The sequence below is a fragment of the Emys orbicularis genome, chromosome 1 (genome assembly GCF_028017835.1).
Source record: "Emys orbicularis isolate rEmyOrb1 chromosome 1, rEmyOrb1.hap1, whole genome shotgun sequence".
Lineage (NCBI taxonomy): Eukaryota > Metazoa > Chordata > Testudines > Emydidae > Emys > Emys orbicularis.
The window spans coordinates 313,388,884-313,411,246 of record NC_088683.1 but is presented as its reverse complement, the minus strand read 5'-3'; the positions used below and the strand labels follow the sequence as shown (position 1 = coordinate 313,411,246).

At 46.7% G+C, this 22,363-nt stretch overlaps 1 protein-coding gene across 2 annotated transcripts in view; it reads left to right on the top strand.

Moving 5' to 3' along the window:
• The window catches only part of ATP7B (ATPase copper transporting beta), a 44,326-nt gene extending 33,005 nt beyond the window's left edge, over window positions 1–11,321 (top strand). For both annotated transcript variants that reach the window (XM_065402964.1, XM_065402973.1), the window contains 5 exons: window positions 346–488; window positions 2,214–2,417; window positions 2,521–2,638; window positions 9,456–9,558; window positions 11,057–11,321. In XM_065402964.1, coding sequence (XP_065259036.1) covers window positions 346–488; window positions 2,214–2,417; window positions 2,521–2,638; window positions 9,456–9,558; window positions 11,057–11,321 — 833 coding nt within the window. The remainder of the gene's footprint in view (window positions 1–345; window positions 489–2,213; window positions 2,418–2,520; window positions 2,639–9,455; window positions 9,559–11,056) is intronic.
• The last annotated feature ends 11,042 nt before the right edge of the window (window positions 11,322–22,363 follow it).

Sequence of the window (22,363 nt, the reverse complement as noted above, 5' to 3'; positions counted from 1 at the left end):
GATGTGTCTACGCTGTAATCCAGAGGTGTTATTGCAGCATGTGTGGACATCCCTGAGCAAGTTTTTGATGTAGCTGGATCAAAGCCAGCTTGAGTTACAATAGCAGCGGCACGGGTGGGGCCAATAGAGTAGGTACCCAAGGTCCTGGGCAGGTGGGGCTTGTCCATGCTGCTGCAGCTTCACTACTATTGTGAATCAAGCTAGATAGATCAAAGGTAGCTTGGGTACATCTACATGTGCTGCAGCCACACTTCCCAGTTGCTGTGTCGACATGCCCTTGGTCCCACTTTGCTTTCCATGCCTTTCTGCAGCTCTTTAATTAACTGAGACTGTTTCCTTCTGAAGGTGCGTTGTGTGGAATGATCGGGATAGCAGATACTGTCAAACAGGAGGCAGCGCTTGCTGTGCACACCCTGCAAAATATGGGAATAGATGTGGTGCTAATAACAGGGGACAACAGAAAAACTGCAAAAGCAATTGCTACTCAGGTACTCTTCTTTTGTATTAAAACAAATATATTGTCAGTTCTGAACACTCAGCCTCGGGCAGTGAACTGTGTTGTTATTTATTTTAGCCTTTGCATAGATGTGCAAGGTGTTTTACACAAAGGAGGAAAAAAGACAATCTCTTCCCTCATGAGTTTAACAATTAGGTAGGCTCATGCAATCAAGTTACAGTGGGAGCTAGCAGACAAGGGAGTCTCAGAGCTCCCATCAGCTCCCATGGAAGAGCAAATGAGCATTCAGCACCATTCAGTGGATGCTCAGCCCCTGACAGAAGTTGCTGTACCCCTTTGCAGTCTTTTCTTGTGACTTTATGAGCCATAGGCACAGCTTCGTAAAGCCATTTTGATGGTGCCAGGAAGGAAGTTGCTAAATGAACTGGAAGTGAGCAGTAAGCTGGGCATACTATGAAGTCCTGTTCAAATAACTGAGTCCTAGGACAGTTCGCAAAAGCTCCCAAGAGAAAAAAGACTAATGCAGGCTTTTGGTTTTTGACAGTGATTTCCCCCCTAATGGTTAGCCTCCTGCTTCCTTCACTTAAAGGTAGTGTTCCTTCTAGTGACATAGGAAAATTCCTTTCGGGCCCTGTCCTGCTTCCTCTAAAGTTAATGGGAGTTTTGCTATTGACTTCAGTGGTAACAGGATCAGCCCCTTAAGCAGAGTTGTTACTACTTATGGTTGCTTTCTAAAGCACAGACAGTGGCTTATATAAGATGTATCTGATCATAGCCCATAGATGTCACCTACCAAGGTATAGCTACATCATCGCTCTACTTAACCACTCTTCTACCCTTTCTGTGTTTTCTCTCTCTCTGGTGCTCCCATTTTTCCCTCTGTTTTACTCTCCTTTTTTCTTACTCTTGCTCCTACTGTTACCTTCAATTACTCATTTAAGTAATCCACCAAATAGCAAAACCGGACAATAGCGTGGTACGTAATCACCTTGTCTGTTACAGTAACGTCAGCTTTCTTTTGCTCATGCATGACTCTTGTAATCCTTCTTGTATATTGTGTGTTATGTTTTCCTGAGACCTTTGAATAATGAAGGTTTCACTATATTTACTAATATAGATGCCTGTTATTTATGACTCCTATGTTACGTGTGAAGTGAAAGGCTCGTAATCCCCCATCTATCTATATCACTCTGTTGTCTCTGGCCTTATACTTACATTATAAGCTCTTTGTGGCAGGGACTGTGTTTGTACAGCACCTGGCACAACGGGGTCCTGGCCTCTGACTCGGACTCCTAGGTGCTACAGTAACATAACTAATACTGTACATAATAATGGGGGATGGGGGATGCCAAAGCGCATCAATACTTACCTGTTTAGAAAATGACTGAGTTAACCCTTAGAGCACTTGCCTTGTATGTTCTGCCAAGGAAGCCCTACAGTAGGACCCGCAGTACTATGCAATGCCTGAATCAAGGAGGAGCATTGCTTGCTGGAGCCTGTAATCTCTGCAGCTGCCACTCTGGATGTGACTGCATTGAGTCCCATTTTCTGAAAATTGTGTTGCCCTTCAGAGTCCACGCAAGTTGCTAGTGCAGCTGTCCGTGGAGTTGAAGCATGGGGGACTCTACTGTTCCTTACAAGTTTGACCCAGAATAATCATCACTTTTTAATCTTTCTTTTCCATGGTTAAGGTATATCAGAAGGCTCATCTATACTTTCTACTCTACTGGGTTTTTTCTCCTTCCCCTGCTTGTAGGTTGGCATCAAAAAGGTCTTTGCTGAGGTTCTGCCCTCTCACAAAGTTGCGAAGGTTCAGGAACTCCAGAATGAAGGGAAGAAGGTTGCTATGGTTGGAGATGGAGTCAACGATTCCCCGGCATTGGCTGGAGCGGACATTGGCATTGCTATTGGAACAGGCACGGATGTTGCCATTGAAGCTGCAGACGTTGTTCTTATTCGAGTGAGCTCAGTTGGTCAACGTAATCTTTTTCCTTGTGTCAGTTCTGAGATGTGTGCATGGGTGGGGCTGCAAAGAAGTGTCTCACTGCGCTTTTGTCTTGCAGAATGACTTACTGGATGTGGTGGCTAGTATTCATCTATCAAAGAGGACAGTAAGAAGAATACGAATAAATCTGGTCCTTGCCTTAATTTATAATCTGCTTGGGATACCTATAGCGGCAGGTAGGTGACTGCTGGCACTCAGCTTGTCAAAGAGCTTCTGAGTCGTGCTCTCAGATCTGACTCCAATTTGTTGGGAGAGGCAAGGTAGGTGAGATAATCTTTTACTGGACCAACTTCTGCTGGTGGAAGGGACAAGCTTTTGAGCTTCACCGAGCTCTCCTTCAGGTGTGGGAAAGGTATACAGAGTGTCACAGCTAAATACAAGATGGGACAGATTGTTAAGCATAAGGGGTTCACACAAGCGAGACCACTTAAAATGAAGTGGACAGTTAAGGATTAGCCAGTAGTAAATTGTGTTACAAATTGTTGTAGTGAGCCATAAAGCCAGTGTCTCTGTTAAGTCCATAGCTTTTAGTGTTTTTTTTAAAGTGGTCTCCTACAGCACGAGTGAACCCCGCGTGCTTAACAATCTGTCCTGACTTGTATTTAACTTAGACGCTCTGGTTACCTTCCCCACACCTGAAGCTCAAAAGTTTGTCCCTTCAATTGACAGAAGCTGGTCCAATAAAAGATATTACCTCACCCACCTTGTCTCTCTCATATCCTGGGACCAACATGGCTACAGCAACCCTGAATCCCATTGGTTGTGCAGCCTTGGGCCAAACCCCACCAGTCAGAGTGAGATAATAATTACAGTCTACCTCCCAGGGGTGTGTTAAAGATTACAGCTCCTGGAAAATATCAAAATCTGATGCTCTGCTATGGCACTGAAGGCTGTCTTTATACATGCATACAACAACCCTAATACTCACCATGAGCCAATCTTTGAACCCGTATTCAGGTACTGTATAAACACAATGAAATAAGCCCTGCCTCAGATGGCTTCCCGTGTAAGTCAAGTGACACGAAGGATGGCAGGAGAGGGCTGCCTATCTGCCTCCAGCCCAGCCATTGCTAACTGGCTGCCTTTCTTACAGATCTTGAGGGCATTGACTCAGGCGCTCAGGACTGGGCCCTACATTTTTATTTTTAAGCACCGTTTAAAGCACAATGAGACACGCAGCTAATCAGACCACTGAAAGGGTCATTTTTTCAGATCTCAAAAATCCTCCTGTCCCCTCTGCTAACCCTCTTCTTCATGACACTTGTCATCATCTTGCCTTAATTACTGTAACTGTCTCCTTTCTAGCTTCCCTGCCTCAAAAAGTCCCCTTAGGTCTGTCCAGAGTGCTGTTGCTAAGGCCTTGTCTACACTACGAGAGTACTTCGATTTTAGTTAATTCGACTATGTGGAATCGATATTACTAAGTCGAACGTGTGTGTCCACACTAAGGACAGTAATTCGACTTTGTGAGACTTTGTGAGTCCACACTAACGGGGCAAGCGTCGACATTGGAAGCGGTGCACTGTGGGCAGCTATCCCACAGTTCCCGCAGTCCCCCCCTGCCCATTAGAATTCTGGGTCGAGCCCCAAATGCCTTCTGGGTAAAAAAATGTGTCGAGGGTGCTTTTGGGCGCCTGTCGTCATCCGTCCGTCACTCAAGCCCTCCCTCCCTCCCTCCCTGAAAGCGCCGGCGGGAAATCAGTTCGCGCGCTTTTCTGATTACTGACAGCGCGGACGCCACAGCAGTGCGAGCATGGATCCCGCTGCGACCATCGCTGCAGTTGTTGCAGTTCTCAACGCCTCGCAGCTTCTCCTCCACCTGTACCAGAGGCAGCTGCAGATCAATCATGAGAGGAGGCTACGGCACTACCGTGACGGCATGAAGTCGGACACTAGCTCCGACCTCTCTGAGAACATGAGACCCAGCGCCCAGGACATCTCGCTGTCACTGGGTCTTGTTGATACTGTTGAACGGCGATTCTGGGCCCGTGAAACCAGCACGGAATGGTGGGACCGCATAGTGCTGCAGGTCTGGGATGAATCCCAGTGGCTGCGCAACTTTCGCATGCGGAAGGGGACTTTCCTCGAACTGTGTGAGTTGCTGTCCCCTGCCCTGAAGCGAAAGGACACCCGGATGCGGGCAGCCCTGACTGTCCAGAAGCGAGTGGCCATAGCCCTCTGGAAGCTCGCAACGCCAGACAGCTACCGGTCCGTCGCTAACCAGTTTGGCGTGGGCAAGTCTACCGTGGGGGTTGCTGTTATGCAAGTAGCCAGGGCAATCGTCAAGCTACTGCTATCTAAGGTAGTGACCCTGGGAAACGTGGAGCTCATCAGAGATGGCTTTGCCGAGATGGGATTCCCAAACTGCGGTGGGGCTATAGATGGGACTCACATCCCTATCCTGGCACCGGACCACCAGGCTAGCCAGTACATCAACCGGAAGGGCTACTTTTCCATGGTGCTGCAAGCACTGGTGGACCATCGGGGACGTTTTACCAATATCTACGTTGGATGGCCTGGCAAGGTTCATGACGCTAGGGTGTTCAGGAACTCTGGTCTGTGTAGACGGCTGCAGGAAGGTATTTACTTCCCGGACCACAAAGTAACTGTTGGGGATGTGGAGATGCCTACAGTCATCCTCGGGGACCCTGCATACCCGCTAATGCCCTGGCTCATGAAGCCCTACACTGGCGCACTGGACTCAGGGAAAGAACTATTCAACTACCGGCTCAGCAAGTGCAGAATGGTGGTGGAGTGTGCTTTTGGCCGTCTCAAGGGCAGATGGAGAAGCCTACTCACTCGCTGTGATCTCAGCGAGACCAATATCCCCATTGTGATAGCTGCTTGCTGTGTGCTCCACAATTTGTGTGAGAGCAAGGGGGAGACCTATATGTCGGGGTGGGAGGTTGAGGCAAATAGCCTGGCTTCTGATTACGTCCAGCCAGACAGCAGGGCGATTAGAAGATCACAGCGGGACGCACTGTGCATCAGGGAGGCTTTGAAAGCCAGGTTCCTGACTGAACAGGGTCTCCAGTGACTTTTTACTTTGTGGACAGAGATGCTGAACCTGCCCCCGTTTCTTTACCCAGTTACTGTTGACTATCCTTCCAAGTTACATACCCCCTTCCCCACCTTCCCAACAAATAAAATCTGTTCTGTTCTGTTAATGAAGAAGGTTCTCTTTTTTACTGTTTTCGCGGGAATGTTTTAAACCGGGGACGCAGACTGTGGCGGGGGGCGGGCTTACTGTTTTGATGCAAATGATGCTTCTAAAGTCCGGGAATGACAGGCTCCGCAGTGCTGCATTGGTTGTTTCAACGCAGCCTGCCAGCAGTCCTGGGCGGGACTGGATGTATGTGTCGGCCAAGTGACTTTCTGGCAGGGGGCGGAGGGTAACAGATCCCCTGCTGCGTGGCTCTGTGATCCAGGATAAGGACCGCGGCATAGGATCTCTAACTGCCCTCCCCCGACACAAAGTCACAGATCAATCCCCCTCGCACCCCAGAACAAGAAAACCGCCTCCCAGACTGACCAGGGTAACTGGTGACTGTGCTGTGTATGTGTCCTGATGCTGGACCTGCCCCCGCCTCTGTAGCCTGCTACAGGTGACTGTCCTGTCCAAGTAACAAACCCCTTCCCCCCCTTCAGACAGAATCCCCTCCAAAAGACACTCTCGGAAACAGTACTTAACAGAAACCGATGTTTTATTACGAACCGCACATGAAAAGGGGGGGGGGGAAGGAAACTTGGACATGGGCTAGTGTGAGATGGGTAGGAAAGGACTTTTCAAACTTTGTGGAACGAGAGCCTTCCAGTGCTGCAGCAGTGTGCAGGGGCCGACTGAAAGTTTTAACGGCCCTTGCCGCCCCTCCTTCTTTGTACTTTTGGTGAGGGGGGTGTGGGACTTGGTGGCGGGGGAGGGCGGTTAGAGATAGACAGCAGCAGTGCTCTGTCCTCCTGCCTCCGGTCTTGCAGAACATCCACTAGGCGCCGGAGCGTCTCCGTTTGCTCCCTCATTAGTCCAAGCAGGGTTTGAGTAGCCTGCTGGTCCTCCTGGCGCCACCTCTCCTCCCGTTCCATGACTGCTCTGTGCATTTGTGACAAGTTCTCCCTCCACTGTGTCGTCTGGGCTGCCTGCTCTCGTGAGCACTCCATAAGTTCATAAAACATGTCTTCACGAGTTTTTCTCTTCCTTCTTCTAATCTGCGCTAGCCTCTGGGAGTGTGATGCCAGGCTGGGTTGGGAGACAGTCGCAGATGTGTCTGTTGGAATGGGAAAAAGGGAGTAAATTCCTGAGACAGATAAATGAAGTTGCTAACAAAGAGCATAGTCTTTCTCTGTGAACAACACCATGCACTGCACCTTTCACATGCGCACTCAGGACAAGGTCGAATTTTCGGCCCTCGCCTTATGTGTCTGGGGTCCTGCAGTTGCGATCAGAGAAGCGTTGCAGGACACCTCTACTTCTGCTGCGGGAAAACATGGTAAGCCGTAGACTTGTGGCAGCTTAAACATGTAATAGTAGCACTGGGCTCCTTTCGCACTGAATGCAAGGCCACTCTCTGCTGGCAGCAATCAGGGAAGCATGAGCTCTGCCCCTGTCCCACCACCTCGCGGCTGTCCCCGGGAAAGATCCCTGTATGCTGCCCCTCTGCCGCCTCCACCGCGTGGCTGTAAAGCAGTCCAAATACTAACATTCCCCTCCCTAATTTAAAGCAGGGCGTCATGTGTGACATAACCCTCATGAGGATCTCGGAGACCGAGAGGGGAAGGATGCTGCGTGAATGCATGCAGAGGCCTGGGCCATATGCCGCCATGCTGTGCCGCGCACTGATCCCCGACTACCTCATGGACTCATGGCGTGGGAACGTGTGCTACCACGGGGGACCAAACAAGATTGCCCTGCCGTTGAACCTCGTGCGCATGCTGGAGCGGTACCTCCAGGAGAGCTATGCGGAGCTATCACAGGAGGACTGTCTGTCCATTCCCGGGCACATTGACCGCCTTTTCCTTTAAGTTGAGCATAACGGACTACAGAGTGGAGGGGCCGTGTTGTGTACTAATCATGAATATCCGGACAGTACTTGATTTTCTATACATAGTTAGTAGAAAAAAGTTTACTAAGCCAAACAAATCATGAACAACAAATTACTGATATAGTTATTATTCCTGTTTTGTTATTAATAAAAGTTTCTATGTTTAACTGAGTGACTGAAAAGCCCATTCTTAACAATATAAATATTCCACTTATGTTAAAATGAAATGTTTAGATGTTTAAAGCACTCACTGCTTGATCCTTCCCCTGATTCGGTGTCCGGGGTAAGGGCTGTGGACGGTTGGTAGGGGATCTCGGTAAGGGTGATGAAGAGCTCCTGGCTGTCGTTGAAATCAGCGGTGCAAGCGCTGTCGACTGCCTCGTCCTCCTCATCTCCTTCCTCATCTTCCCCGTCACCTAACATTTCCGAGGAGGAACCGGCCGTGGACAATATCCCATCCTCGGAGTCCACGGTCAGTGGTGGGGTAGTGGTGGCGGCCGCACCTAGGATGGAATGCAGTGCCTCGTAGAAACGTGATGTGTGGGGCTGGGATCCGGAGCGTCGGTTTGCCTCTTTGGTTTTTTGGTAGCCTTGTCTCAGCTCCTTGATTTTCACGCGGCACTGCGTTGCATCCCGGCTGTATCCTCTCTCTGCCATGGCTTTAGAGATCTTCTCATAGATCTTTGCATTCCTTCTTTTGGAGCGCAGCTCTGAAAGCACGGACTCATCGCCCCACACAGCGATGAGATCCAAGACCTCCCGATCAGTCCATGCTGGGGCCCTCTTTCTATTAGATTGCACGGCCAACTCTGCTGGAGAGCTCTGCATCGTTGCTAGTGCTGCTGAGCTCTCCACGCTGTCCAAACAGAAAATGAGATTCAAAGTGGCCAGACAGGAAAAGGAATTCAAATTTTCCCGGGGCTTTTCCTGTGTGGCTGGTCAGAGCATCCGAGCTCAGACTGCTGTCCAGAGCGTCAACAGAGTGGTGCACTGTGGGATAGCTCCCGGAGCTATTACCGTCGATTTCCATCCACACCTAGCCTAATTCGATATTGCCATTTCGAATTTAGCGCTACTCCTCTCGTTTTCGAGGATTACAGAAGTCGAATTTAAAAGAGCTCTATTTCGAACTAAGTAGCTTCCTGGTGTGGACGGGTGCAGGGTTAATTCGATGTAACGGCGCTAAATTCGATATAAGCTCCTAGTGTAGACCAGGCCTAAGGTAAACATTCTCTCCCACTGCTATGACTATGTCCCCTCCTTGAGTCCCTCTACCAGATTCCTGTCATCCCCATTTCTGACTCAAATGTCTCATTTGCAAAGCCCTAAATAATCTTGCCTCCTACCCTTGTTTTCTCTTTCCCCTATTTTATAGTTCTCTCGGCTTACTGCTTCCTCTGTCTCCTTCCCTCTCCCCCTACCCCCGCTCCCGAATTGCCTACTTTCTATCATGATACTTGGAACACTCTTCCTGTTGTCCTCCATCAAGCACACTTTCCTTCTCCAAATCCCTCCTAAAAACCTACCTCTTCAAGCATCCTCTCTTCTATCCACAATAATCCTCCCTCCAGGCTTTTCTTGTTTGTTTGCTTTGCTTTATTGCGATAGTAGCAGAGAGAGACAAATAGCATGTTGTAGCTTTGACTACAGTCCTGCAGCTGGATCCATGCAGGGACAGACCTTTGCATCTGCACAAAGCACTTCTCATGGGCGCAAGAAGGTCTAACCATCTGGATCCAACTCCAGGACTGAGAGCTTGTGTTTGAAAAGCCCCATGTAAATTTATGTTGATATATCCTTATTTATAGAAGTCCCCATGAGTCATGCTGTGGGACTATCTGTCCATTTAACTGTTGGACTTTCCCATTTTAAAATTAAAGCGACAGAATATTCTATATTTTAAGAGACTAAATTTCGTAGTAATGTGAGTGTGATTTGATATATTCTCCGTTGTTAGGGGTGTTCATGCCTATTGGAATTGTGCTGCAGCCCTGGATGGGGTCAGCTGCAATGGCAGCTTCTTCAGTATCTGTGGTGCTATCTTCCCTGCAACTGAAATGGTAAGTTTTGCAAAAACCACTCAGCAACTCTAGACTATTGGTTTTGGAGCTCAAATTAGAGACATGTCTATGGGCTACTATAAACTTAAAATTACCAAATGATCCTTTAGCTGAGGGCTATTTTATCTAATCCTTGGTCCCTTCCCTCCCAAAAAGAGCCATCTCATTATAAGGAGAATGCTTGATAAGTTCCTACTGCAATTATTATTCTTTCAGTAAGGGCTAAAACTTTGACAAGGTACAACACCTGTGCCGCTGTATTTGAGATCCACTTAAATAGTAACTGAGTTGATGATCAGTGGGGGTTTTCTGGTGAATACCAAATGAGCTCATGATGGCAAATCATTTAAACAGCTGTTCCATTAAAAATCAGCATTAACGGATACTTTTTAAAAATGGGTTACCAATGGATTTATACTAGTATTTCTGTTTCTTTAGTCAGCTATAAATTAGCCAGAGAGAAAGGGGGAAAGGGAAGGCAACAGAAAAGTACATTTATTCTATTTGGTGGTTGATAGTTAGGCCTCCATGTTTGTCATGGAGGTCACAGAAGTCACAGATTCCGTTACTTCCTGCGACCTCTATGACTTCTGCAGCAGCCGGTGTGGCTGACCCCAGGGCTGCCCAAGCAGCTGGCCCCGGCGACAGCTGTTACCGGCTGCCGCTCAGGCGGCCCCGCAGCCATCCGCTTGGTCGGCTGCTGGAGCAGCCCCGGACCCAGGGCCAGCTGCTGCTCTGGCGGCCCCTGGCAGCTGGCCCAGGGGCAGCGGGAGCAGCCACAGCTGGGCAGCTCCCGGCAGCGGTCCCAGGGCAGCCAGAGCAGCGGCTGGCCCCCCAGGGCTCCCCACCTTCCGGCAGCAGCTGGAGCAGCCGGGGACCCCCCGGTGCTCTCCCCCGGCAGCTGGGGCCACGGGATCCCCTCCCTCCACCCCCCGATAAGATTAAAACAGGAGTATTTATGGTATAAGTCATGGACAGGTCATGAGCCATGATTCTTTGTTTCTTGCCCATGACCTGTTCCTGACTTTTACTAAAATATCCCTGACAAAATGGGGAGCTGCCCCCACACTGCCTATAGCAGCTAGGCAGCTGTGGGTGTCCCGGCTCGGAGCTCCTAGAGCCCCCACCATCTATGGAGGGAGGCTCAGAGCTCCAGGGTCCCTGCCGCCTGTGGCTCAGAACCGCAGGGTCCCCCTGCTGCTCGGAGCTCTGGGGGGCCCCACCGCCCGCGGTGTCCTGGAGCTGCCGGGTTCCCCCACCAACCGTGGCAGCTGGGAGCTGTGGGGGGAACTTGCCACTACCAGCCGCTGCAGGCTGAAGTCACAGAGGTCTCTGGAAGTCACGGATTCCATGACTTCCGCGACCTCCATGACAAAATCGTTGCCTTAATGATGATTAATCAGAAAAGTCCAACATTTTCTGACACTGTTGTCAGTTCTCTACACAGGCTCTTAAAGTTGTTGGGTGATCCTAAACTTTCCTATTCCACTTTTCCTAGCTACAAGAAGCCAGGAACTGAAAGGTATGAAGCAAAAGCTCAAGGCCACATGAAGCCACTGACACCTTCCCAAATCAGTGTTCACATTGGGATGGACGACAGGAGGCGCGATTCACCCAGGCCAACTGCCTGGGATCAGATTAGTCAAGTGTCTCTCTCTTCTCTGACTTCAAACAAGCTGCCCGGACATGGCGGTTTTAGAGAGGAAGAAGGTGGCAAGTGGTCACTGCTCGCTAATGACAGAGATGAAGAACAGTACATTTAAATGCTGCATTCCATTGCTGAACATGAAGTCACTGAGATTCTTCACCATTGGCAGTGATGACCAAGAGCCCCACATAAGTAGAAATGGAGCCCTGATGTTCCAGTTTGCAAAGCAGCTGAGAAATTCAGCATTAGATTGTGTGAATTATGATTTGTCAGTTCACAAATAATTCCCAGGCATTGAAAAACCTTGAGGCCCTACAATGAATTATGCCCTTTACTTCTAGCACAGTGTGAAGTTGGAGTCCACAAAGCCTAACATGACCCCTATGTTGTGGATCAATTACTGAGAATCAAAATCACAGGCTGTCCAGTCTTATTGACTCTCTTGTGCTTCTTTATGGAACTTCTGTGAAAAGATTTTAAATTAAATCTGCCAAATTCATTTTCTAGGTCAAAGTGAAAACCAATACACCGGACATCAAATAGCTCTATATTTAAGGATCATATTTTTACATAGAATCAAATCTAGTCATCTCAACATGGGAAAATTTTATATTTAGGGCTCAGACAACATGTGCGTGCTTGATTAGCACAAAAATATATTAATTGTATATTTTGCTGTGCATAAAACTTGTAAAATTCTGTTTCAAAGATGATCACGTATCTTATAGCATCACTAATTTTATTTTATGAAACGTCTCAATTTGCCAAACTTGCTTGCTGGTTTTCCAGTTTTCTCCTGCGTGTTCTTCAGAGCCCTTTCTTCCCAGTAGAGTTCCACCTTTAGACATTTGTTATGTCTTCAGATTTTCCCGTATGGGATGAGATCCTGCAAGGCGCTGGGGACCCTGCAATTCCTGTTGAAATCCACAACGTTTGAGCTCCTTTCAGTGTTTTACTGGTTCAGGATAGCTCACCATTTTGTAGAATCTTTTGACGCTCCTGATAACTGCAGCATTCAGCTGTTTCTTTGATGTGCAGAGTGGCGTAAATGTGCCAGTGTAAGCCGTCCTGGTGGCTCAGTTATTGGTACGTTCATGCTAATACATTGATGAGATTCTTTCCAACTTGGCGTGCTTGTTCTTGGTCCTGATGGGAGCTAGAATGTTAGAAGTGACATACTCAGTCTCTGTGTTGGTGGATTAGCTAACAGTGCTCTTCAAGGACTCTATGGAAGTTGTGGGGACATCTCAAAAGCTAAGATTCAACAGAGAGGTGGGGTTTGGGAGGCTTTTCTGTGCAAATGGCAGGTGAGAAAGAAGTAGTAGGTTAAAGCCCATCTATAATTCCACTCAAAATCCCTCTTGATATCTTGTGTTAGAGCTGGGTGGTTAAAGGAAAGTCCATGCCTGAATACTCACCCTATCCCCTCTAAAAATTACTGCATTATTACAGATCATGTCAGGCTAAAAGGGACTCTTACTTCATCTCTGAGTTTTATCTTGGACCATAAACACTACAGCCAATGCTTAAAAATTGCCACTAGGAGGCAACAATAATTATACTGGTGTAACAGAGAACAGAGCGTGACCAAGTGTTCATGGGATTCCAGAGTGGTTGGAGGGGGTGGGGGGAAAGGGTTTGAGATTACTGCACTGTTTAAATAACACCAGATAACACAGCTTGTTGGTCGTTTAAAATAAAAGTGTAAACTGATTAAAAATGGAAATAATAGTGCATGGCCACCAGGCTCTCGTTTATTCTCGTATGAATCATTTTAGCAACGCTAGCTGTTTGTCATTTAATCCTGTCCTGGTTTATAGCCTGTGAAGACCTTGGAATTTATGTAAATGGGGCTTTAACATTTTTGTAGTGTTTTATCTCCCTTCTTGGACTACTGTAATGACAAATCAAGGTGGAAGAGAAAAGCCTTCTCTCACGCTGCTAAGGTATGAGCTTAATCACAGCAACTTTGTCTCCACATTCACCCTCCAATACTTGTCTCTTAGTCAGGGCATTTGGAGTCAGGTGCTTCAGTGGGCTGAGTGGGCGAAATCCTGGCCCCATTGAAGTAAAAAACTCTGAATTCGGGGGTGGGGTCGGCAGGATTTTACCCTGGCAAAAGACCGCAAATCATTGCCGTGGGCAGTGGTGAAAGCACTAGTTTGGTTTCGTTTGGTTTAAAGTCTGCCTGTTTCCCTACAAAGGGCCAAATCATGCTTCCACTAAAGTAAATGTCCACACTCCAGCTGATTCTGAGGGAAAGAGTGTTGTGTCCATAACATTGGAAATTTGTTCCAATCGTAATGTTCTATCCTTTGTGTATCCTCTTAAATAATTCCCTTATATTTAGGTTCCTGTAAATGACTCATTCATCTCTGTTGACTAATCACAACATTTGCTAGGACGTAATTACACTGATTTTTTCACAGTTCCATTTCAAAACTATAAAAACTTTTTAGATAATTTAAAAGTATTTATACAACTGTAAAAATACCCAGTAAAACATGCAATAGCTGGCTGGTCTTGGTCCCAGTGAAAGGTTTTCTATCGTTTGGACTAATTTAAAATTTTTCATATCAGTCTGTAGATAAATCTGGGTTTCTTTTCACATATTTTTCTGTCTCTCTTGGGTAAATGAAACAAAATTTGAAATTAAACAGAAGCTATTGGACCGCAGAATCTGCACATCTGATGTGCCGTGAGTAGCCCAGGTTGATAGGATGTGGCTTTCAAAAGCAGTCACCTTTGGCCTAACTTTGCTTCTGCTGAAATCCTATCCCTAAGGCACAGATAATGCCAGACGGATTTGCTTCGCTTCTTTTCTTTTTTAAAATCAAATTGCAAATGCACTAGTTTAAAGATATATCTTGTACCATCAACAAAACTCCTTTGGATCAAGACTGGCTCAATATATTTAGTCTTTCTTAATGCATCTGTTACTATTTCATAAAAGTTTACTTGAAAACGATACTGGTGTAGACAGTTACAATATAACAGGGATTGGAAACTGGTTAGAGGACTGTAAATTGGTGACGATACCAAATTGAGAGAACGCACCAATGGGGTGGAGCAAGGAGTAGTTTTAGGTTTTATTTAATTTCTTTATTAATGAGCTGGAAGAAGGGATAAATACCCTAATTAAATTTGCATTATGTCCTAAACTGAGAACTATTTCAAACCTCACTGAGAACTGAGAAATAATATAATGGAGCCTAGAATAATTAGACAGAGGCAGGAAATATTGAGGCCCTGGTCCTGAAACTTGTTCCATGTGAGTGGATCCTGTGTTCTCATTGAGCCCCCATTGACCTCAGTGGGGCTGTATGAGGGTGCATGGGACTAGATGCAAGATTGTCCTTAGAATTTAGGAAGTTACTTGAATTGTGAGCTTTTTGAGTAAAGAGAGTCTCTGTTTTTGTACCGCACTTAGCACAATGGGATCCTGGTCTATGACTGTGTCTGCCAGGCACTACCTCAATACCACCATTATTACTTGAGGGGGGCCAAGATTCATCTTGGAAAAATACATAGTAAGACATCTGAGGAAAAAAACGTAGGCCCAGATATTCAATGGGAGGTTGGTGTTAAGTTCTTTACTTAGATTTTTCCTGCTGCTGGGGTACCTTGTATTGGGAGTACTTGGGCAAAGCTGGGAGGCAACATGGCATAGTGGGTAGAGCACTAGAATGGGACTCAGGTGACTTGGTTTCCATTCCGAGCTCAGCCCCTGGCCTGCTGGGTGACCTTGGAAAAGTCCCTTCATCTCCCTGTGCCTCAGTTTTCCTATCTGCAAAATGGGGATAATGGTGCTGACCTCCTTTGTAAAGCACTTGAAGCTCTACTGATGAAAAGTGCTATATCAGCGCTAGGTATTATGTATTTTTAATTTTTAAAAATTGCATGTTTTAAGGGCCCCCAAAGCCTGGAATGGGCACTTTTGTTATAGTGTAAAAAATAAAATTAAAAAATTAAAATGCATGTTTCTTTTGAGCTTTTACACAACTATTTCCTCATACATGATTGCTCCATATATGTATAAAATATTTTTGGCACATTGAAAATTGCTGTAAGAATGGGTGGAATAATTTCTATATTCCCCATCCCTCCCTGTCAGCCAAATTAGGCAGAGATTCAGTTTGTATTGTACCCAAGCTAGCTTCACCTTCTTTATGACTAAGTATTCTTGCCAGGAACATACTTCCTTTGATGCATTTGTGTGAAGAAAACAATGAGTAGGTGGTAAAATGATACAATGGAATAGAAGAATGTTACATCAGCTAATACTGAAACGCCAGATTTAATTTCCTCTTCTAAAAAGTTAACAGCAAGAGACTTATTCCTCACGGGGAAATCATTTGAGAGCGACAATGAAAACAGGAAGTGGTGAGGGGCAAATATCCTGAGCTTACTTGTGGATCAATTAAGAACAAACACAACAGGAGACCATTAATTTCTGTCTTTGTCTCCTAGCTAGATAAAGCAATGCAATTGGGGAGGCAGATGAAGCTAATACATAGATTCTCAGCAGTGCCGGGTTTACAATGGCTCCATAGAGCCGAGCCCATGCTGAGAAGGGGCCTCGGCCTGCTCTGCTTGTACTGTGCCCCGAGACCCCGCTGGCTCCCCCCGCCCACCACTTGCTCCTCTCGGCCTGCCTGCCGGCTGGCTGAGAGCCCCTCTCCGCTCCCTGGCCTCACCCTGCTCCTCTCAGCTCCCTGGCCGGACCCCAGTGCACCTCTGGCTCTGGGCAGTCTCTGCTTCCCACCACCTGTGGGGCCCCGCCTGTCTCCCTGGAGCTGAGCCGCCTGGGACTGGTGAAGAAGCCTGCCCGTCTCAGCCAGGTGGGTTGGGGAGACAGTGCAGAGGGCTTGGCTGGGCCCCTCCAGGCAAGTGCGTATTGAGGGAGCCCGGTCGGTGCAGGCCCTGGCCTGGCTGATTGTGCCACTCGGGAGGGGCTGGAGCGATTCCCGGCCCTGGGACCAGCCCTGGCTGCACTGCCGGCTCAGCCCAGCAGACGCAGTTGCTTCCCAGCAAGGCCGGTGAGTGCAGCCTGTAGGCAGGGCTTGGGGGAATGGGTCTGAGGGGAGTTTGGGGAGGGGGGTGCTGGGTTGTGAAGGGGGGGAGGATCTGTGTGTGTTGGGGCACTAGGGAGTGGGGGTTCTGTGTGGGGGGTGCTGGGCAGTTGTGGTGAGGCTATGGGCAGGGGTGGTGGTGTGCAGGGCGCTGTGCATTTGTGTGTGGGTCTGGGGGGTGCTGGGCATAGTGGGTCCAGGGGGCTGTGGCCATAGGGAGTCGGGGGGTGTTGGGTGGGGGAGGATGTGTGGTATGGCATAGGCTCATCCCTGAGGGGAAGGGGCATGCTGGCAGAACAGGGCCAGGGAGGCCAGTGTGCATCTGGCAGCTGCTGGTTTGTAAATAGTGCCCTCACATTGGGCAGAGCAGGGCCACCCCTGCCATGCCATGCCATGCCCCATTGCCTCTGGCTGGCCCCTAGCTCCAGGGACTGACCTCCCCATGCCATGCTCCATTGCCTCCATGGGGGCCCACAAATATGTTTGGCACCGGGCCCACAAAAGGTTAATCCAGCCCTGATTCTCAGTGCAAGCAACCACCCCAGCCGTGCATTTAGTTTCTTTCCCAATTTGTATATATACATGAGGATAACTGGGGAAGTCTTCCTTGGTGATGCAGATAAAGGAAAAAAGATTAAACATCAGAAATAAGCATTTTTTCCCTCCTGGAATTCATCATCCCTGGCATAGATGAGGCGTAAATCTGCTGAGAGAATATGTGAGCTATCTTATACCACCACTCAGGTCCATCATTTTCTAGATGGTGATTTGAGGGGGGAAAAGGCCTGACATATACTCTGTTACCCAGAATAACCACCAGATGTCAGTACAGGTATAAACACAAACTACCAGGGACTGGTTGTTTAATTCTTCTTTAATTTTCGAAGCATCTCAAACCCTAAAACATTTTAATGATGAGTATTGAAGAGGTAGAAGTGCAGAGGGCAGTTTGTGGCAAATAATAAAGAGGGTCTAAAGTGAGGTTTCTAAAGTGAGAGGCTGACTTGCTACTATAACCTTGGAACAGATTTCAGATTCTCTTTGTTTGCCTTCAGCTATGAATTGCTTGTTTGGCATATTTGACAGTCAAATGTCTCCTGAGCTCCACATATGCTGCTTATTGAAATTGTCATTATATTTTCTTGACAGCTGAAATGTTAAAAAGAAAAGCACAAGAGTAGGAAGACTTTAAATTTGTAGTGGTGAATAACATTGTACACTTACACTTCTCAGCTTGCATGATAGTTTTAAACTAACTTTTTAATGAAACCTAATTTTCTTCTTTTGGCAGGATTATTGGCCTAGTGGATGGGGGGAAGCTGTAGTCCTGATGTGTTTTGATTTCAGTACGGCTTTTGACAAAGTCCCACATAACATTCTTATAAGCTGTGACCGGGGTCCTACTGGGGAGCCAGCTGTGGTCACTCAATTAGGGTGAACTGCAAAGAGTGGGGCAGCCAAACCCCCAAAAGCTGGTGCATATTCCAATACTTAGAGTTACCAAATCAGCATAAAACAGTTTCTTTATTACCTCACTGGTTACTCAGAAGTCCAAACAACAAAAGTGATCCAGCCTCAGGCCTCCATCCAGATACCCACGTCAAATATGATGAACATTTCTGTAAATCTTATTTCATCATATAAAAGAAAAGGTTCTCCCAATCCCAAAGGATCGGACACATTACCTCCCAGGTTAATGAATGTTTCAGGTCTTACCCAAATACATGCTACAGCCCATTCTTATTAACTAAATTAAAATTTATTAAAAAAACAAGAGAGAGCAAGAGTATGGTGAAAAGATCAATATACATACAGACATGAGTTCAATTCATTTAAGTGCAGATTCAGAGCAGAGATGGTGAACTTTGTAGCAGCAACGAGTTCTTTCAGAAATAGTTCATAGTTTATAGTCCAAATATCACAGTCAGGGCGTACCAGCATAACTGGGACCTCAATCTTGCGACTCAAACTTCCCCTGAAGAAGTCTAAGCAGATCTGAGATGACAGAATCAGGACCCAAGGATCTTTTATACAATTTCATGTCTTTTGACAAGTTGGGATTTCCTTGGGGAACAAAAGATAATTAGGATGGCTTTGAAGGAGGTCCATCACCAGTACTTAGCTATAGGAATTAACATAAGGCCATTTGCTTTTTCCTCCACCATTCACAGTACATTTCAAAGAGAGTTGAATACCGAGATATTCTATGTTTACAATTCATTTAAATGCTAGGATCTTCTTTTGATCTCTGAATTATGAAAATACAGCATAGACAGGAACTGTTAATTACATTGTGGACCCTCCTCATACATATGTAAATACACAAAAACACAAACATTATCTCCCCACGTGGCTTTTGAGGGTTATTTATTTTGCAGGCTGCTTAACCCTTTCTAGCCATGCGTCACATAAGCAAAGTAGGGAAGTGTGGCCCAGATGAAGTTCCTGTCAGGTAGGTGCAAAACAGTTTGAAAGACCATACTAAAAGAGTAGTAATCAGTCATTCACTGTCCAACTGGGAGGGTGTATATCATGGGATCCCAAAGGGGTCTACCCTAGGTTTGGTACTAGTCAGTATTTTCACTAATGACTTGGATAATGGAGTGGAGAGTATGTTCATAACATTTTCAGATGACATCAAGCTGGGAGGTGTCGTTAGCACTTTGGAGGGCAGGATTAGAATTCAAAACATCCTTGACAAATTGGAGAATTGGCCTGAAATCAACAAGATGAAAGTCAATAAAGGAGTGCAAAGCACTACACTTAAAAAGGAAAAATAAAATGCCCAACTACAAAATAGGGCATAAATGACTAGGCAGCAGTACTGCTGGAAAGGATGTGGGGGTTATAGTGGATCACAGACTGAATATGAGTCAGGAATGTCACACATTTGCAAAATAAGACTAATATTCTGGTGTTTATTAACAGGTGTGTTGTATGTAAAACACAAGAGGTAAGTGTCCTGCTCTACTCGGCCCTGATGAGGCCCCTGCTGGAGAACTATGTCCAATTCTGGGCATCACAATGTAAGAAAGATGTGGACAAATTGGGAAAGACTCCAGAGGAGAGCAGCAAAAATGATAAAAGGTTTAGAAAACCTAAGCAATGAGGAAAGGTTAAAAAAACTGGGCATGTTTAGACTTGAGAAAAGAAGACTGAGTGGAGACCTAATAAGTCTTCAGATATGTTAAGGGCTGTTATAGAGATGACTGTGAATATCAGTTGTTATCCATATCCACTAAAGATAGGACAATAAGTAATTGATTTAATCTGCAGCAGGGGATATTAGAAAAAACTTTCTAACTGTAAGGGTAGCTAAGCACTGGAATAAGCTTCCAAGGGAAGTTGTGGAATCCCTGTCCTTGGAGGTTTTCAATAACAAGTTAAGCAAGCACCTGTCAGGGATGGTCTAGGTTTACTTGGTCCTGCCTCAGCATCGGAGGTGGGGCTAGATGACCTTTTGAGCTTCTCTCCAACCCTACATATCCAGGATTCTCAAATTATTTTAGAACCTTTGTTACCAAAAGCAGCCCAATTTGGGAAGCTTCCATTTTTGGGCACTCAACTTGAAACTCTTAGAGCTACTCCTCTGAACTAGAGTCCATTCAGGAAGCACTCAAGCAAATACTCAAGGACTTGCTTAAGTCCTGTTGAAGACAATGGGACTTGAGCATATGTATAAAGCTAAAGCTTAAATGCTCTTCTGAAGCAGGGGCTCAGATGTCTCAAGTTGATCATGCAGAATTAATGGACATATATTTGATAACATGGGCCTGAAGAGCTTCAGAGGAGCACCCCCAAATTAGGATGATTTTCTTATTTAGTCAGTAATCTTTTATTAAAAACTAACTCAACAGTTGACTATAGAAGTTTGCTCTGATAAGTATCGAAATAGGGTGACATTGAGGCAGTCTGGGATTGTGTGACCCTCCCAGAGCAGGATGGAATTGCCGTTGTCAAAAGCAGTGTTGTGGCCCAGTGCTGTAAAATACTGGAGTACTTTCTTATTTATCTGAACACCTGCCACATTCTGCTAATTGCCCCATGTCTTTGTCAACATACCTCAACCGTAATCTGCTAGGGCCACCTCTGTGGGTAAGGAAGAGGGTAATTCAGTCAGTCTGCACGCTCTTGCCATCCTGGCACGTATTCTAATGACAGGGCTTGTGTGCGTCTAGGAGCTCCTCCAAACCACAATGGCACTAAATGGGGATGCAGAAATCTATTCAAGTGGGTTCTATTTAGCCTGACCTAACAAGAGTCTCCTAACTGAAGGACAGAGCTCTCTGTCTCTTTCCCCCGCCACCCAATCCCACACATACACCTCAGGAAGTGGCTAAGGCAAACTCAGGTTCTTTTCATGAATTATGGCAGGATCATGCCACTTGGGGCAGGGTTCTGCTGTCTCCCTTTTGAATGTGCTGTGGCTCTGCTCCCAAACTGATCTTCCTGGGATGTATAAGATACCATCTGTTCTGGCCTTTGGGCATTGCCCTCTTCTAGAGGTGGATTATGGTTTTGTGGGGTCCTGGGCCAGATCAAGTGGGGGCCCCTCCCCCCCTTCCGCTTGCAGTCCCCCCCGCTTCTCCTCACCTGGCACTCCTGGTGTGGAGCGGGGTTGGGGCATGGGGCTACCCATTTTTCTGGGGCTCCCCCAATTGGCCGGGGCCTCTGGGCATGGGCCCGGTTGGCCAAGTGGCTAATCCGCCACCATCCTCTGCTCCCTGGAAGCTCCGCTTCAGTGGAGTCATGATATCTGAGCCTTCCCCGGCCAAAGCAGCTGCCAGGATCCCCTTAAAGGAGCTCGCCAGCGTGGAGGGGCACTACATAGGATTCTATTACTTTTCTCTAGTAAACTCATGGAACCAGTTTGGGGAGGACCAAGTGGTGTGTGTGCCCCCAGCCCTGGCCTGCCTCATCCTCACCCATTCCCCTCACATGGAACCCAGTTCTAATGAGAATCCTCTTGTGGAGTCCCAAGAGGAGGGTGTGACCCAGGACACTTTGGTACCAACTGACAGGGGGTGCACTGAGTTTTACAGGGATCCCCTAAGTCAGATATCTGTATAATAGTTCACTGGAGGATGGGGAAGTGAGGTCTCTGCCGAGAGCCAATAGTCCACTGGTCATAATTGCAAAATATATGTACAGATAATGTTTAGGGAGTTATGTATCTATACTAAAAATTATGTTCTTAAGGTCTTGGAGATAAGGTAGGTCACAGGTGGTGATGTACCTCGGAGATGTTCTTTTCAGCCAGGAGGTAACGGACACCGATCTCCTTGCCAGACACATCGTGCATTGTTTATTGTATGCCTATTTGCATACTGAGCCAGGTGCAAATTGAGTGATTGTGAAATCTACATGAAGAAACAGCATGGGGGGGGGGATCCTGTTTATGAAAAAAGACAAAGGATCGGTTTGGTATATCTTGGAGCCTAAAGAGAAACACTGAATCCTTCACCAACAAGGCAAAACTGACAGCGTGGAAGTTTCATGGAAAGAGCCTGACAAGTGAAAAGGACTAAAAGGATCTTGGATGAGCAATACTTTGAGACATGAGAATATCTTGTTAATTTAAGTCTAGGCTCTAGAATGCATGTAATGATTTTATTTTATATGTAAACATTTGTTTCCAATACTTCCATTCACTATTACTTGAATCTCTGTGCTTCAGTAACTGAACTTATACTTGATTTCACTATAAACAAATCTAAGTGCTGTGAGTTAAGCAGAGCAGTGAGCTGAGGTGGAACTGGTACTGCTGTCATGTACTGCTTCTTTGGAAGTAGTGAATCGGTGAATACTGTGAGTCTCCAGTGGACCAAGGGTTGGACACTCCAGGTTGACGTTCGGAAGGGTTGGGGGTTGGAGTGTGCCTGTCACTAACCTGTAGAGTGACAGTGAGGCCTGGGAGGCCTAGAGGGGAGTGCTTGTGTTGCCCATGGCTGGTGGGGTTGAGGAACTGAACAATAGCAGGCCCAGATGAGGCTTCCTCACACTAAGGGCGGGTGGTAGTGAGGTGTCTCCCAACCCTGAGTTCCCCCGGGAAGCATCACAGAGGGCCTTTCTGAGCAAGGCAAGG